The sequence below is a fragment of the Prionailurus bengalensis genome, chromosome B3 (genome assembly GCF_016509475.1).
Source record: "Prionailurus bengalensis isolate Pbe53 chromosome B3, Fcat_Pben_1.1_paternal_pri, whole genome shotgun sequence".
Lineage (NCBI taxonomy): Eukaryota > Metazoa > Chordata > Mammalia > Carnivora > Felidae > Prionailurus > Prionailurus bengalensis.
Genome location: NC_057355.1, coordinates 101,375,912 through 101,394,028, shown reverse-complemented (window position 1 = coordinate 101,394,028; position 18,117 = coordinate 101,375,912). Strand labels below are relative to the sequence as shown.

Here is an 18,117-nt window from a genome sequence, read left to right as displayed (position 1 = left end):
TGATCAAGTGGGATTCATTCCTGGCATGCAGGGCTGGTTCAACATTCGCAAATCAATCAACATGATACATCACATTAACAAAACAAAAGATAAGAACCATATGATCCTGTCAATCGATGCAGAAAAAGTATTTGACAAAATTCAGCATCCTTTCTTAATAAAAACCCTCGAGAAAGTCAGGATAGAGAGAACATACTTAACCATAATAAAAGCCATTTATGAAAAGCCCACAGCTAACATCATCCTCAATGGGGAAAAACTGAGAGCTTTTTCCCTGAGATCAGGAACATGACAGGGATGTCCACTCTCACCGCTGTTGTTTAACATAGTGTTGGAAGTTCTAGCATCAGCAATCAGACAACAAAAGGAAATCAAAGGCATCAAAATTGGCAAAGATGAAGTTAAGCTTTCACTGTTTGCAGATAACATGATATTATATATGCAAAATCTGATAGACTCCACCAAAAGTCTGCTAGAACTGATACATGAATTCAGCAAAGTTGCAGGATACAAAATCAAAGTACAGAAATCAGTTGCATTCTTATACACTAATAATGAAGCAACAGAAAGACAAGTAAAGAAATTGATCCCATTCACAATTGCACCAAGAAGCATAAAATACCTGGGGATAAATCTAACCAAAGATCTAAAAGATCTGTATGCTGAAAACTATAGAAAGCTTATGAAGGAAATTGAAGAAGACATAAAGAAATGGAAAAACATTCTGTGCTTATGGGTTGGAAGAATAAATATTGTCAAAATGTCAATACTACCCAAAGCTATCTACACATTCAGTGAAATCCCAATCAAAATTGCACCAGCATTCTTCTCGAAGCTAGAACAAGCAATCCTAAAATTCATACAGAACCACAAAAGTATGGTTGAATACTGAATAGCCAAAGTAATTTTGAAGAAGAAGACCAAAGCAGGAGGCATCACAATCCCAGACTTCAGCCTCTACTACAAAGCTGTCATCATCAAGACAGTATGGTATTGGCACAAAAACAGACACATAGACCAATGGAATAGAATAGAAACCCCAGAACTAGATCCACAAATGTATGGCCAATTAATCTTTGACAAAGCAGGAAAGAATATCCAATGGAAAAAAGTCTCTTTAACAAATGGTGCTGGGAGAACTGGACAGCAACATGCAGAAGGTTGAAATTAGACCACCTTCTCACACCATTCACAAAAATAAACTCAAAATGGATAAAGGACCTGAATGTGAGACAGGAAACCATCAAACCCCTAGAGGACAAAGCAGGAAGAGACCTCTCTGACCTCAGCCGTAGCAATTTCTTACTTGACACATCCCCAAAGGCAAGGGAATTAAAAGCAAAAATGAACTATTGGGACATCAGGAAGATAAAAACCTTCTGCACAGCAAAGGAAACAATCAACAAAACTAAAAGGCAACTGATGGAATGGGAAAAGATATTCGCAAATGACATATCAGACAAAGGGCTAGTATCCAGAATCTATAAAGAGCTCACCAAACTCCACACCCGAAAAACAAATAACCCAGTGAAGAAATGGGCAGAAAACATGAATAGACACTTCTCTAAAGAAGACATGTGGATGGCCAACAGGCACATGAAAAGATGCTCAACGTCACTCCTCATCAGGGAAATACAAATCAAAACCACACTCAGATATCACCTCACGCCAGTCAGAGTGGCCAAAATGGACAAATCAGGAGACTATAGATGCTGGAGAGGATGTGGAGAAACGGGAACTTTTTTGCACTGTTGGTGGGAATGCAAACTGATGCAGCCACTCTGGAAAACAGTGTGGAGGTTCCTCAAAAAATTAAAAATAGATCTACCCTATGACCCAGCAGTAGCACTGCTAGGAATTTACCCAAGGGATACAGGAGTACTGATGCATAGGGGCACTTGTACCCCAATATTTATAGCAGCACTCAACAATAGCCAAATTATGGAAAGAGCCTAAATGTCCATCCACTGATGAATGGATAAAGAAATTGTGGTTTATATACACAATGGAGTACTACGTGGCAATGAGAAAGAATGAAATATGGCCCTTTGTAGCAATGTGGATGGAACTGGAGAGTGTTATGCTAAGTGAAATAAGCCATACAGAGAAAGACAGATACCATACGTTTTCATTCTTACGTGGATCCTGAGAAACTTAACAGAAACCCATGGGGGAGGGGAAGGGGAAAAAAAAAAAGAGGTTAGAGTGGGAGAGAGCCAAAGCATAAGAGACTTTTAAAAACTGAGAACAAACTGAGGGTTGATGGGAGGTGGGAGGGAAGGGAGGGTGGGTGATGGGTATTGAGGAGGGCACCTTTTGGGATGAGCACTGGGTGTTGTATGGAAACCAATTTGACAATAAATTTTATATATTAAAAATAATTTAAACAAATAAAATAAATAAAATAAAATAAAAATAAAACAATAATAACTATAGGGGAAAAAAGAATAAGTATGAATAATAAAATGTTAATTATAAAAGAACACACAATTCAAATGTATCAGTCATATCCATAAGTATAAATGGGCTTACCTCATCTATTAGAAGAAAAACATTTTCAAATGGCTTCCTAAAGCAAAACCCATTCTGTGGTGTCTATAAGAGACATCTAAAACCTAGTGATTCAAAGAGTTAAAAATGAAGGGATGTGCAAAACTGTCACAGGCAAATAGAAAAAAATAAGAAAGCAAGGGTTTCAATCTCCACAAAGTAGGATCCAGATTAAAAGTCATTAAACATAACAATATACTTTATAGTTTTAAAAACTGTAATTCACAATGAAGTTATAATATTTTTGAGTATCTGTGTACCAAATAACACAGTAAACACCTACATACAGAATTGCTATAGCAGAATATAGGATAATGTAAGAAGTAGAAACCCATATTACATTTTTAATACATCACAGTACAAGTCTGATACAATAACATATTTCATGATCATCTGGTAAATTTTCTGTCTCACACCCAGAATAGCCATTTCTTGAAGGATCTTGGTTTCTTTTGGTGGGAAATGGTATTCAGAGATCATGGTCGTTGTTTCAGGAATGCTCAACTGTTGGTGTGTTTCTAGGCCTTTTCAGTGCACAAAGCTTAGAATGTTTTTTTTAAGTTTATTCTGAAAGAGTGCACACACTTGTGTGCATGTGTGTTGCGGGGGAGGGGGGGGAGGGCAGAGAGAGAGGAGAGAGAGAATCCTAAGCAGGCTCCACATTGCCAGTATGGAGCCTGAATAGGGCTTGGGCCCACGAGCAGCAAGATCATGACCTGAGCCAAAATCAAGAGTTGATTGTTTAACCAACTGAGTCACGCAGGTGCCACAGGCATTTTTAAAAGAGAAAATACATCATTTTAGTTCATGCTGATATTTCTAACTGAAATCAAAAACTTTTTTTTAAGTTTTTTTATTTTGAGGGGGGAGGAAAGAGAGAGAGAGAGAACGAGAACGCAGAGGAGGAGCAGAGAGGGAAAGAGAAAGAATGCCAGGCAGGCTCTGCACTGTCAGTGTGGAGCCCAGCGGGGCTTGAACCCACAAACTGTGAGATCATGACCTGAGCTGAAACCAAGAGTTGACTAAGCCACCCAGGTGCCCCGCCCCCTACTTGAAATTTAAAATTATAATTTTTATTTCTTTGATATTTGTATTTGTATCTTTTTTCTTGTTTCCTAATGATATTTAATAAAATTAATATATTCATTTTAACCTAGAGTTTCAAATCAACAATACCAGTATTATTACAATTATTAACAATTATAACAGTGCAGTTACTACAAAAAGCTTAAGATATATTTGCAGTTCTTTTTGTCCATAGGGTATATCCCAATATGTATATAAAAATTACTGTGTTTTAAATCCACTTGAAATAATTTTTCTATGTATGATTAAACCATATCTCTACATAATTAAGTTCATTTTATTTTGCTTTTTATTTTTAAGGTTTTTCATTTCCATTTCATTTTTGCTTTATTTTTTACAAATTTTAGAGGATTCAAGATAGCATAGCTGACAATTGTGGTTTATTCTTAAAAAAATGAATAAATAGCTACTAAAAGTTTTAGACTTTTAGGAACAGTATTTAATCAAAAAAATGTGGAGTTCAAGAAAATTTTCTACTCAGTTTTTTTCTTAAATGGGTGAGGAATTTACTATAATTAAATGTTTCAGCTATTCCTCTATCCTAACTGGGAGTCCATAACCTTCAAGGAAGCCCTAAAAAGTGCAACACACTACTACCCCACACACTGTTTCTCAGTTGCTTCTGGGAGGATACATCAGTGTTTTCTAAGACATTAGAACTGTCACCAGAGTCTTACATGAACTTGTCTTAATCCCTTTGCCTACTCATTTGGATTACTCAGGGCCACAGTTACAAATATAACTGCTCATCTACCTTTCTAATGCCAAAATAATTTTTGTGCATAATACCCAATTAAATAAAATTATGTACTGTAAAAAAATATACATACTGTGGTGAAATCTAAAATTTAAAACTTTAAATGATTCTTCTGGGTCAAGAAAGTCAGTTTTTGCCACGGTAGTAACAAAATATAAAATTATAGTTACTATGTCTCTTTCTGTGATTTCTCTTTTCAGAGGCTGATAAAATACCAGTAATGCGTGGACAGTGGTTTATTGATGGCACTTGGCAGCCTCTAGAAGAAGAAGAAAGTAATTTAATTGAGCAAGAACATCTCAGCTGTTTTAGAGGTCAGCAGATGCAGGAAAATTTTGATATTGAAGTGTCAAAATCCATAGATGGAAAAGATGGTAAGACCAATTAATACATTTAATATGTTTTGTAAACTAAGTAAGTTCTTGATGAAGTTTAGAGTAGTTCTTAAGTTTGACGTGGTAATTCATGAGTATTAGAATTTATAAAATTTCTGATAATTTTAAATATTTGATTATTTTAGAAGTTAAAACTGCTATGAATTTCTGAACCATCTCAATTTTTATTTTGCTTAATATATATGTTCACTGGCATGACACTAATATGATTTAACTATAATTGTACAAATTGTGATAATATGTTCTGTGAATTAGTCATTTCTGTAGTTTTTAATTATTAATGAAAGTTGAATCTACAAAAAACGTCCTTCTATCAAAAGAGCAGTTTTGTTAATATTTTAATGTTTGTTCTTTTCTTGAAATTAAAAAAAAAACAATTTTAATTTCCTTTCTGTAAGCATCTTTGAGCTGTCTCCGTATTGATAACCACATCAACTTTTAATTTGAAACAGTCTACTCCTTATATTCCCTTATTCAGCGTTTGGATATGTTTGCAGTAGCTTAAAATATTTATATAATAGCCAAGATTGACATGCTTCATTATGTATCTGATCTTGAGTAAAATTTAAAATATGTGGTAAAGTTAAAAATACTTCTATTGTTCCATTTACTGCAGGCAGTGGGATCAGCTATTCTGGTGAGTATAATAATACAGGTAGATTAGAATTTGTAGATTTCTCTAACTATTTTTTTCTAAAAAGTTTCTCCATCTATGCTTGCCTTTATTTTGGAGGTTCTTGGCAAGCCCTATTGAATCTAGTGAATTAATGAATTAAGTGATTTTTTTTTTTTCCCCTTCCCCTTGTAAAACGTCTCTAAAGCAGGAAAACTCAGTATCGATCAAGTAATTCACAGAATGCAGCTTGGAAAAAATTATGTGGTTGGAAATAATTGTTTACATGACATAATTAATGGCAAAACAATAAGCTTTAAATCGGCTTATTTTTTTTTTCTTATTAGTAACAAACATCCCAAGTTTTTTCTTTCTCCTACTCTTTGTCTCTGAACACACACACACACACCACTTGTCACAAGCAAGGAAACTGTCTAGTTTAATTTATGCCAAATTAACATACCGGTTTTGTATAGTTGATTAAAAGTCCACATAACTGAGGAAAGATTGGCTTCTGAATAAATTTGCAATTAAATCTAACAAATATATATAATAGTAGTTATCTATTATGTGCCAGATGCCATACTCTTGGAATTTTAAGTATCTCATTTTCCTAATCTGTAGAGTCAGATTTGTCCTTATTTTACTGTAAAATTCAAGCTCAAGGTTCTTACATACCAATATGTAAAGAGCAGCTCAGTGTCTACAGAGCAGAGCTCTGTCTGCATTCCCACAGAGTGCTGTCAAAACAATACTTTCTCTGGTTATAACACAAGTAACAATTTCTATATATCCATGATCTTATACTAGTGAGTGAAGTATTTTGTACTTTCTCATCACCACTACCAAAATACAATTGCTATTGGAGAAGACCGAATTCTAGATTTTTGCTTTCTGTGAATTCTCCTTCAGTCCTGCCTCAAAAATGGCAATTCACCTTAACAAACTTAGTTTAGCCACCCACATTCCTTACTATTAGTATAGGGACAAAAACCCAAGAGCTCAGAGAAGGAAAAGGATGAGTATAAAAATATAAGTAGATTATTCTCCTTTTTTGTACTGTATTCAAAACATTTTTTTCCTCTTGCTAATCCATCTTGTGGAAGTTAGTTATCAGCTCTTTTTCATCTCTAGAACCCATCTATTTGGATCTTGGGGTGTTTGTTTTGAGAGAGAGAGAGAGAGAGCATGTGCGAGTGGGGGGAAGGGCTGAGAGCGAGGGAAAGAGAGAATCCCAAGCAGGTTCCGTGGTCTCAGTGAGGAGCCCAAGACAGGGCTTGATCTAAGGAACAATGAGTTCATGACCTGAGCCGAAATCAAGAGAGGGATGATTAACCAACTGAGACACCCAGGCACCCCGGAATCTTGTTTTTATTACAATAAAAATTAGAATTCTGTGTGTGCTTTTTACTTCTACTCCCTACCAAAATGTTAAGTGTAGCAGGATACTTCAGTTTCCTTCAAAGTGCCCTAATTTTATGAGCCAGTCATTTAAATAAGTCTGATAAAGAACATGGTATATTTGTATGATTAGATTTTTAGTATGTCTTTGTGTATGTTGATTCTAGAGTATCAGTCTAGGATATTATAACAATATATTTGCTAGCTTTAAGGATATACATTGAATAGTAAAATTCCAATTAGTAATAACAAAATTTTTAAACTTAAACATTTTTGTGTTGTGATCTTTCAAAATGATTCTTTAAGGTTCACTAGAAGAAAAATTGTTTTTTTAAAATATGCTATGGCATATAGGTAAAGCTTTAGCATGTTATTAACGAAGATTTTAAGTTCAATTTAGCATATATACTGTTTTCATAAATTTCTAGCCATTTTAGTTGTTCAGTTTTATGTAAAACATACATTTATGAATTAAGATGTGATGTTTGACTTTGAAGATTATGGGAAATTTTGTAGTACATTTAAAAATTATCACTGGTCTTAAGGAAAGAATATTTGCTGTCCAAAAAGCCACCATTATTGGAAAAATAAATCAAATTTGCCATATCTACAAAGGAAAAACATATTCTAATCTTTTACTTTGCTTCTTACCTCCAAGCTTCTGAAATATCCTATTTCATTAATTAATTAGGGTAAAAATATCTTTTCCACCTAAATTTTCTCATGTACGTAAGATAAAGCCTTGACTCTTCATATTTTCAGGAGGTTTTTAATATTTCCATGTTCAGTTAGTACTGTGCTAGGCACTTTTGTGAAAGAAATAGACAGGGTTTTGACCCTCAAGAAGTTTTGGGGAAGACAGCCAAAGATGAGAATAGTTACAAAGTGTAAGTAAAAGGTAACACAGTAAACAGTGAATACAGAATTAGATATTCTGCAAAAAGATTTAGAATAAAGAGAGTTGGAAATCACAGTGCCGTGGAGTTTTTCAAATACGGTTTTCTGGAAAAGTCCCATTTAATAATTAAAAACATTTTTAAATGGTATATTTGGGAACTCTGAAGTGCTCTGTGGAATTTTTTCCTTTTTTCCCCTTCCTCTGTGAAAATGCTAAGAAACAGAGCCTTTGCCTTGAAGAATGTTAAAATAAAACAGCAATTCCTTTTTTTTCCTCACCTTATCTGTGTTTTGGTTAGGGTAGCTGATGCTACAAATAACTTGGATTTTTTAATATTTTCTCCTTGTTAATTTTCCTACTAATCTCAAAGTAAGCATTGAATTAAATAGATAGGTGAGAGTTTAGCATAACTTTTTTAGCATACAAATAAAGATAACCTATAAAAATATAATCACTTTTTGCAACTTAGATACTTTAATCTAAATTTTGTTTCCTTTGAAAATGAAAATACAAATTCTCTTCCCACCCTACCTTCTAGCAGCCTAGAGTTTTACTGGGGATGGATTATACAAATAAAATCAGGCCTGCAAATAAGTAATTTTGAAAATTCTTAAACATTCTGCTAGATTGGTATTTCACTCACTTCATAATTTTTCTGTGCAAGCAATAATCAGTTTTAAAAAGGTTAAATAAATGGGTTAGTCCTGTACTTCACTCCGGCCAAAAAATGTATAACCTCAATCCAGTCATGAGAAAACATCGATAAACTCAAATTAAGGGACATTCTACAAAACAAACTGATCAGAGCTCTTCAAAAGTGTTAAGGGATCCTATTAACTAGATGAGGGGTATTGTTTCACAATGTGTAAGTATATCAATGTACCATGATGTACACTTTAAATATCTTATACTTTTGTCAATTATACCTCAATAATGATTTTTTTAAGTATCAAAGTTATGAAAGATTGAAGAATTTGTCAGTTTAGAGGAGACTAAGGGAACATGACAACAAAATGCAACATGGTATCCTAGATTGGATCCTAAAACAGAAAAGAACATTAGAAAAACTGGAGAAATCTGAATGAAGTCTATATCTTAGTTGCTAGTGTTGTGCCAATATTAATTTCTTAGTTTTGATAATTGTACTATAGTTACCCTAACTTTAGGGGAAGCCAATATATGGTAATTCTCTGTTCTATTTTTGCACCTTTTCTGTAAGTATAAAATTATTACACAATAAAAAGTTTTTTAAAAATTCCAGTAGGATAATTAAAATAGTAAAAAAAAATATTTAATTAATCCAAAAGAAATCAAGAAAGGAGAAACAAGAAACAAAATACAGATGGAACAAATAAAACAAATGGGAAATAGTAGACCTAAATTCACTCATGTCAGTAATCACAGTAAACGTAAGTGAACTAATGCTTGAATTAAAAAGCAGAGATTGCCAGATTAGAAATGCAAAACCTGACTATATGCTGTCTACAAGAGCCACCCTCTCAATATAAAGTCGTAGCTAAGTTACTATTCAAACTAATTTGGGGTGCTCTGACATCACAAGTGTTGGTGGATCTTGACTTAAAACATTTAACAATTTGCCATGTAAAGTGTGTATTCCTATCACTGTTACTGGATAAGAATATAGTGAATATAGAATTGCAAACTGTGAATATAGAATTGCAAAAGTCAAAAAGGTGAGAGGAGTTGGAGGAGTGCTAACCCTTGTAATCGGGATTCCCACCTTCTAGCTTTTAGTTACTATGTTTTATGAGTTTATCTAATTAGTTTCTCTGAGATCCAAGGTTTCTATGAGTTTTCTCATAGCTGGCAGGTTTGAGATGTGCAGACCGGCTTCCCCTAAAGTTGAGATTATATAGGTTAACAGCTTTTAGAACGGGAAAAGTCATTGAGTTGTTCTATTCTGAGGATTAGTATGTCATCAGCAACCACCTTTGTTGATACTCTGTTGCTTTCAGAATTATATAATGAAGAAAATCTCTTTAAGAGGTGGATTAGTAAGAAAACCTATTGGAAATGCTTTAAAGTACTTTAAATTTTTTTCATTGCTGTGTAGGCTTTAGTATACATTTAATTAAATGTTAGCATTTAATAAGTGAACATTTTGAGTTTATGCATATTTTTGCTAACATAAGAATTCTTAACTAAAACTTTATTTTACGGGGAAAAATTAAGTAATGCTTTTTTATCACTTGAATTTCATTTAGTGGTGATCCCCGTTTGGATTGATAGTAATTAGTTTTTGTCTCTACTGTACTAATGATAGTACCCCTAATTCTGTGCTTTGGGTTGAAAAAAATTGAGCTTTGTAACTATACTATGGGATGTTGTGACAGATACAGCAAGTGACTTTCAAGTGAAAATAAGAATTTAATTTGAGAGGAAGGTAAAGAACCATATCTGTTTAATTTTGTGAAAGTATTTCAAATAAATGTGCTTCTCTATTTTTGTTATATTGGGATGTTTGTCTTTTTTTAATCCCTAAATTGTACTGTACCTTTAGAAAGAAAAGCCTTTCTTTTTTATATTTTGACTAGTTTTCGGAAAGTGTTTGCATAATTTTGAAATGTAGTCAAATGGTCCATTTGTATTTCAAGTAAATTTTTAAATAATTGCTTATTTAAAATATGGGAAAATGTATTGGTATGTAACTAGCAATAGTTGACAGGGAAAATGTTGACTTCAAGGTTATCTGCTGATTTGCCAAATATCAAGTCTATGTCTGGCTTTATGTTGGCTATTTCATGCTTACAGAATGTCACAGCATACTTTGTACTAATGACTTTTTTTATTCTTTTAATTTTCTTCTAGTAAATATGGATTTGGTTCATGTTAGTTTTACTAGTGGAAATATAAAATCTAGGTTTTGTTTCTTTGAGTATTAAAGTCTCAAATTTATGTCAATTTGATCTACTTTGATAGTTAGCATTTTCTTAATGAATTTTTTGTTTAAAAATGTTTCCTGCAACTGGTACATCTACTCCTCAATAACTGACCAGAAGGTGCCTGAGAGAAGACACTTTTTCAGTGAAGAAAATTGTTTCAGTTGTCATTTTCTACCCCTCTGTGACAATGAAATGTTTTTATAATCTTGATGTTACATTCCAGTTTTTAATCCTAGTCTGTAGCCATCTAATTACGTGTGGTTGTAATTATTAAGTGCCTTGTAAGCATTTCTGTTACCTTTATTGCACAAATCTCTGAATATATTTCATGTGTACATTTAACAGATTTTAAAAAATATTTCTAGTACCATACAACAGGAATTAAGTATGTTCATATTTGAACAGTATTTAACCTTTGAGTGTCATGTTAATGTAGAAGGGAGTGAGGATGCAAAAGCAAATGCTTTTTAGAACACAAATTTGAACTAAGTCCTAAAGGTTCTTGTGGTTCATTAATTGAACTGATTTGTAAAGTTCCATTTCAAGTGGATTTTTAAAAAATTGTTTATTTTAAATAAAATTTATTTTGAATAAATTGCTTATTTTATTTTAAAGAAATTTACTGATATGTAACTTTAGCAATGTTTGACAGGGAAAGTGTTGACTTCAAGGTTTTCTGCTGATTTGCCAAATATCAAGTCTATGTCTGGCTTTATGTTGTCAGTTTCATGTTTACTAGATGTCACAGCATACATTTTTACTGGTGACTTTTTTTTTCATTATGTGTTACTAATCTTTCATTTTTTTATAACTAATCATTTAAAAGCACAGCTTCCAATTTGATTTATTTTGGCAAAAGTTTCATTTTAAAAATTCTTTTAGCAACTTGAACAAAGTTGCAAAAAGAATATTTTGTTTCTGTGGGAAGCTTCCATTATATACTTCAGTAATAGAAGGCATCTAGTGGAATGTATACTGTGATATTTTCTCAGGAAAACTGCATTGATGTTTAAAATGTTATTTATTGCCTTCTTAATTTGCATATCAGCTGTCAGCTATGTCATAGTCACAAATTTGGTGAGAGTAAATAACCTTAGTATTGTGAAGATGGGACTTATACATCCCTTATGCATACAAAAAATACCATGACCTATTTTTATTCTATGTGTGCAAAGACATTCAATATGATCGCATAGTTATCTTTAACTGATAGGTATCATTTGCCTTTTTTCTTGCAATAAAAGTAGAGCATATATTTGATAAACATTATTAAACGAATGTTTTGCTTTACTGATTTTTAATGAGAAATTATATAAATAAATCATTTAGAATAATGTTTGTCAAATACAACTCATTTTTTAAAATTAATACAACAAAAAGGCAAAATGGCAAACCTCATTTAAAATTTACTTTGAAGCTCAGTGTTTTTGCTTTCTTAGTTGTCTACCACCTCCCTCCCTTCTCCCTCCCTTCTCTGTTCAAATGGAGAGGATATAAGGAGAGTACAGATGCGGCAGGTCTTAAGCGAAAGCGTTCTCAAGGTACAGTAATTGTAGTTTTATTTCTCCATGTAGTTATACACCCTGGCTTATAGCATTCAGTATTTAAAGCGTAGAAATTATTAGTTTTTAGAATTGTGTCCAGTGTGCTATTTTGTTTAGAGTTACTTAATTTTAAGCGCTATGAGCATTTGTAAATAATGTATGTGGCCCAGTAATGACATGTTCACCAATACTAAGACGTTTTACTTTAAGACAGTATGTGGATGGTTTGAGGAGGAACAAGATTTCATTGACTTACCACTGTTCATTACCTTGGTCTTATAGTTTCAATGTTTTAAGCATATGTTACTCAAAACTATTTGAACAAAAATGTGGTTTAGAAACATTAGATAAAAAGGCATAAAAGTAGTGATTTGGATCAGGCATAGAAAAAGTAAATAATTGTTAAACTCTTACAAAATATTTTCTTAATTTATGAAAAGTTATTTTATAGAAAAAAGCTGAGTTTGTACATTGTTTTTCTGAAGTTTTTTTTTTGAGAATTGAAGATATTAATGTTTGTTACATTAATTGCATCTTGGTCTGTGTTTAGTGTTAGTAATATGTCCTGGCAAATAAGTGAAATACAAATTGGTTTTTTATAAGTTTTTGAAATTGTATTTGTAGTATAACTTAAGAAGTACAATTCCCCAGAAAGGATTTACTTTTCTATGTATTCTAGTAGGGAATAGGTTTTCATAAAAATGACTTATGGTCTTAGATCTTGACAAGGGCTATAACGTTTCATATATAAGCTGAGGTTATTTCCAACCCATCCTCAAATCTGAATAGTTAGACTCTGCTGGTAACTAGCTTTGTGGCAAGACCCTATTAAGGGACTCTTTGTACCTCTGGGTCTTTATATATAGTAGAGGTTATATTTTGCTTAAAAGGGATTTTTTAAAAAATAAATCAGACATAGTGATTTTAAGGTGCCTGGTTTTCTGAAAGGTATGTGAATTTTTCTCATCTCTATACCAGAGATACAGAGGAAAGTTTAAGGCCTTCAGAATATAAGAATTATCAAGTATGAATCGATGGATATGTTATGACACTTCTCTTAATCTGTTGCTTCCACAAACACGTATCACTGAGTTTGTGAAATGGGTCTAGGCTCTGCTAGGACACTGGTGCTCGTGGTACAAAATGATCAAGACGTAGTCCTTGCCTCACAGAGCTTATGTATTCCTTGAGCATATAGGTTTCATTTTTTTTTTAGAGCCTATTTTCAGAAATGTAATAACCATACTGATTTGAACATCACAGTAGAAAAAATTTCTTTGATTTCTTATTAAAACATCTTTCAACTTTGGATTTCTGTTATGGTGAGCAATATCCAGTGATAATTCGTTTGGTATCCATTCCAAAACTACCTATTTCTAATCAGTTAGATTGTTGTCTTCCCCGTCTTCCTCTCAGTCTTGTTTTGTCTTGCACCACTGAGTGAAATTTTCACAGATCCAAAAATATAGTCCACAGAAGAAAAGAAACTTAAGTTTCTATGTCAAAGGTATTGAGGACTTTCATGAAGGTATAAATTATCCCTTAGAAGGAAGAAATGTCCTATCACCTGGGAAAAGCAGTTCTTTAATAATCAGAGCATGTTAACTACCAGTTAGAGGTTAAAACTATGGTGGGTAAGCCAGTTATTCCGTGTTGTTCTAACGAATTACCATTCCCTGTAGCATGGTTAATCATTTATAAAATAAAGCCCCTATCCATCACTTGCTTCAATTTAATATGTGTTTCAGCAAAATAATTTTATATTCAACTGAGCTCAAATACTGATTCAAAAATCTGTGTATTCTAATTCTTTGCACAAATGAGAGACCTTCAAATTAATTTTTCCTTTTTGCAACAGCTATTCATAGTTTCAAGTTGAGTAGAAATCATGTGGACTGGCACAGTGTGGATGAAGTGTATCTTTACAGTGATGCAACAACTTCTAAAATTGCAAGGACAGTGACCCAAAAACTGGGATTTTCTAAAGGTAATTGTTAAATATAGTTTGTCAAACTTTGGGGAATCTTTTTTTCTTGTATTCAAAAGGGACTATTCAGATTCTATTTTTAGTATATTTTAAATATGTATTAAATTTAGTGATAGTTACTGCCCTGTTAAATGAAACCTTTATTAAGGTGATTGAGTTCACATGTATTCATCAGTGAATAATCACATATTTAGAATGATCTGACAAAATTAATAAATATCTTTTATACTTCTAGAAACACAACAGCATTCAAACCTCAGGCAGTGATGTGAAAATAAAACATGGCAATTGAAGGTGAAAACTAAAAATTTTCTGTTGGATTTAGTGATGTAGAGGTCATTGGTGACTTGGATGGATTGAGGGGGCAGAAGCCAGATTGGCATGGGTTGAAGTCTAAGTAGGGGAAGAAATAGAGGCAGTAAGAATAGACAGCTCTTTACAGAAGTTTGACGAAAGGAAAGAGGAAATGGTGCTTGAGGAAGATGTGAGAGCATTATTAATAAATTTTTCAGAAAGTTTCGTTAAGTCTGATATCAGTTTTTTTGCAATTACCTCTTATATAATTTCTTTGATAATAAGATGTACTTGAATATCTTCTTACATGTTTCCTAGTCATTTGTATTTGTTTTGTGAATTACCTTGTCTTTAGCCCATTTTGCTATTTCAGTGGTTGTCTTTTCACTTTTTGATTAGTAAGCTCTCCTTTGCACTCCAGTAATTAACTCATTAGGCACTGAATTTTGCAAAAGTTTTCCCAGTTTATCATTCATCTTTTATCTTTGCTTCATGGTATTTTTTGTTTTTTTTTACAGAGAACTTTTTAAATTTTTTATGTGTTCAGTCCATCCTTCCCTCCTTGCTTTTCTTTTCCCTATGGTTTCTGGCTTTGGTGTCATGTACTCTGAGCCAGTCACTGTACATCATTTCACAAATTTCATCCCCACCCAACCCAGTGAAATTTTTTGCTAGTACTCCTTTTTCTTTATTATTTCTTTAAATGTATGCCCAAATGCTATTTCTGGAATAAATAGTAAACTTACAATCATAATTTTTCTACAGCATCAAGTAGTGGGACTAGACTTCATAGAGGTTATGTAGAAGAAGCCACATTAGAAGACAAGCCATCACAGACTACTCATATTGTATTTGTTGTGCACGGCATTGGACAGAAAATGGACCAAGGAAGAATTATCAAAAATACAGCCATGTGAGTGAGTTCTTTGATGAATACATTCTCCATCACTAGAATCCAGACTTTTATCCGGGGTATAACAGAGTTTAATCATTCCACCGCATGTTCAATGCAAACTACCCTAATATCTCTTATGTTATAGATGGAATTTCTAGACCAAATTGTGAGAGTGATTATGTCCAGATGATGATGATGATGATGATGATATTTGAGGTTTTTTCCCCCACAGCATGGAGAAGAGGAAGAATAAGAAAGTGTTTTCAACTTCTTAATTTACATTATATTAAGGTTGAAAGCAAAGAAAAATTGTAATTCTTAGTTTGTATCTTACTCACTGAACTGCAGAAACAGAATAATTACAAGGTTGCATAATTATGAAAAACATAAGAATTTTTTAAATTGTCATGGAGCACCTGGGTGGCTCAGCATCTGACTTCAGCTCAGTCATGATCTCACAGCTTGTGAGTTCAAGCCCCACATTGGACTGTCCGCTCTCAGCACAGAGCCTGCTTTGGATCCTCTGTCTCCCTCCCTCTCTGCCCCTCCCCTGATTATGTTCTCTCTCTCTCTCTCTCTCTCTCTCTCTCTCTCTCTCTCTCTTTCAAAAATAAATAAACATTTTATTTTTTATTTTTTTTTAATTTTTTTTTCAACGTTTATTTATTTTTTTGGGAGAGAGAGAGACAGAGCATGAACGGGGCAGGGGCAGAGAGAGAGGGAGACACAGAATCGGAAACAGGCTCCAGGCTCCGAGCCATCAGCCCAGAGCCTGACGCGGGGCTCAACTCACCGACCGCGAGATCGTGACCTGGCTGAAGTCGGACGCTTAACCGACTGCGCCACCCAGGCGCCCCATAAATAAACATTTTAAATAAATAAGTAAATAAATTGCCAGTTAGCAGCTTAACCTAGCCAATTAATTACTACCAGAGGAAACTGAACTCTAAATTTTACACAGAGAACAGTGGATTATTTACCAACACACCACGTACATTATTTACCTCATTAATTTATTTTTATTCAACTTTATTCTTTTTTTTTCCCATCTTTAGTCTAAAAACTGTAAGATGTTATGGGGGTGAGGGATGTTTATACTTGTGTGTGTTTGTAAAATGTTAAGGACTGTGTTGAAAGGAAATGTTAGGGTTAAGCCACCATAAATGTGGCTCTAAACTAGCCATCGGTATGAAGAAAAATCTAATCATATTTATGATGTGATGAAACAGATCAGTTTTTGGTTCAGAGCACACTTTATCTGGTTCTGAGGCTTCAAGTAAATGTATTTCTTGAGTCCTTATAGAGCAAATACTGTGCAATACCAGAAACTTTGTCCTCATCAACATCTCTATAATAATGCAATGTTGAGTTTTGTTTCACCTTTTATTGTAACACCTCTTAATGTCAACTGATGGATTAAAGTACGGTTCAACTTTTAAAAACTTAGATACCGCTAAGCCACCCTAATTTTTTGTCAATCTTCCTAGTTTCTATTACAAAAATCTCTTCTTTCTGATTTGTGTTCTGAGGAGTTGCACGTTATTTTTTATAATATTTGTATTCTTATGTCAAAATGCTAATCTTTTGCTTGGATATCTAGGAATCTGAGATACGGGTTTAATGACAGATTCGCTCTGGCGCCATTGATAAATGAGAAGGTATCAGCTTGCTTTCTTTGGATGTAGGTGAGGGGAAACCTAATCCAAAAAGGCTTGAACCAAAAGGAGGATTTAGTAGTTCATAACACTGAGAAGTCTAAATGTAAGATGTGTCAGTCCTGAGAACCGAGAATCCAGTTTCTACTGTACTTTCTTTCATTTTTTAGCTATTCTCAGACATCTCCTGTGTGTGCTTCCAGATACGGTTTATATTATATTATGTTCAACTTCAGAAGAAAGAGTAACCCTGTTTTTCCAGAAGTCCCAGCTAGCCTAGGCATTTCAGTGACCAATGGCGTTGCATCCAGCTACGCCATCCAACCAATGGCGTTGCATTCATCCGCATGAATCTGTACATGCGGCCATGCAGGGTATGATGTATTGAGCTTGTCATCTCCCAGAGTCAGATGGAAGTTGGCTTCATCATCACTATAGGGAGAGGTAGAGCCACAAATAAAAATCAAGAGCTATTATTGTAAGTGGAATGAATGAATCCAGAGTGGTTAAAAAAATAAGTATCTGCTATCGAGAAGATTGCCGTCATTCCTTCAGAGACAGGGTAATTTGATGGAAAACCCCCCCACATAAACTAGTAATTGATAGAAAATAAACAAAAAGAAATTCTGATTAATTATAAACAAGAAAATCCAGAGGATCTCTTAACTCTTTCCCTGCTTTCTACAATTCCTTAGTAGTCCAGAACTGTAAAAAGAGTAAAATTAACTTCATCCTTGTCACTGCCATTCTGAATCTTGTTTGTATTTGTGAGACTACAGTTGATTTTCTTTTTTTTATTTTTTTGGCAAAACTGAGAAACCTGCAGCTTGGTCAAGAAGACCAAGAAAAAAAAGTGTGATGTATTGTTGACCAAGAAAAAAGTAGATTCAAATTGCTAAAATCAGGAATGAAAGAGGGGACATAATTACTGACCTTACAGAAATCAAAGGATTATAAGGGAATACTATGTACAGTTCTGTGCCAATAAATTAGATAGCCTAGATAAAATGGGCAAATTTCTAGGGAGATACAAACTACCAAACTGATTTGATGATCAATAAGAAGAAATAGAATCTAAACTGACCATTAAGAAGTAAAGCATTTGAATTAATAATCAAAAAACTTCCTTCCAAAAAAAC

The 18,117-nt window shown here is 33.5% G+C and overlaps 1 protein-coding gene across 9 annotated transcripts in view; it reads left to right on the top strand.

Moving 5' to 3' along the window:
* Positions 1 to 18,117, top strand: part of DDHD1 (DDHD domain containing 1) — a 109,900-nt gene that overhangs the window by 47,547 nt on the left and 44,236 nt on the right. For 3 of the 9 annotated variants that reach the window (XM_043556178.1, XM_043556180.1, XM_043556177.1), the window contains 4 exons: positions 4,594 to 4,767; positions 12,043 to 12,144; positions 14,006 to 14,134; positions 15,194 to 15,341. In XM_043556178.1, the coding sequence (XP_043412113.1) occupies positions 4,594 to 4,767; positions 12,043 to 12,144; positions 14,006 to 14,134; positions 15,194 to 15,341 (553 nt within the window). Of the gene's footprint in view, positions 1 to 4,593; positions 4,768 to 5,404; positions 5,426 to 12,042; positions 12,145 to 14,005; positions 14,135 to 15,193; positions 15,342 to 18,117 lie in introns of all 9 variants that reach the window. The other 6 variants (XM_043556184.1, XM_043556181.1, XM_043556179.1 and 3 more) reach the window with 2 other exon arrangements.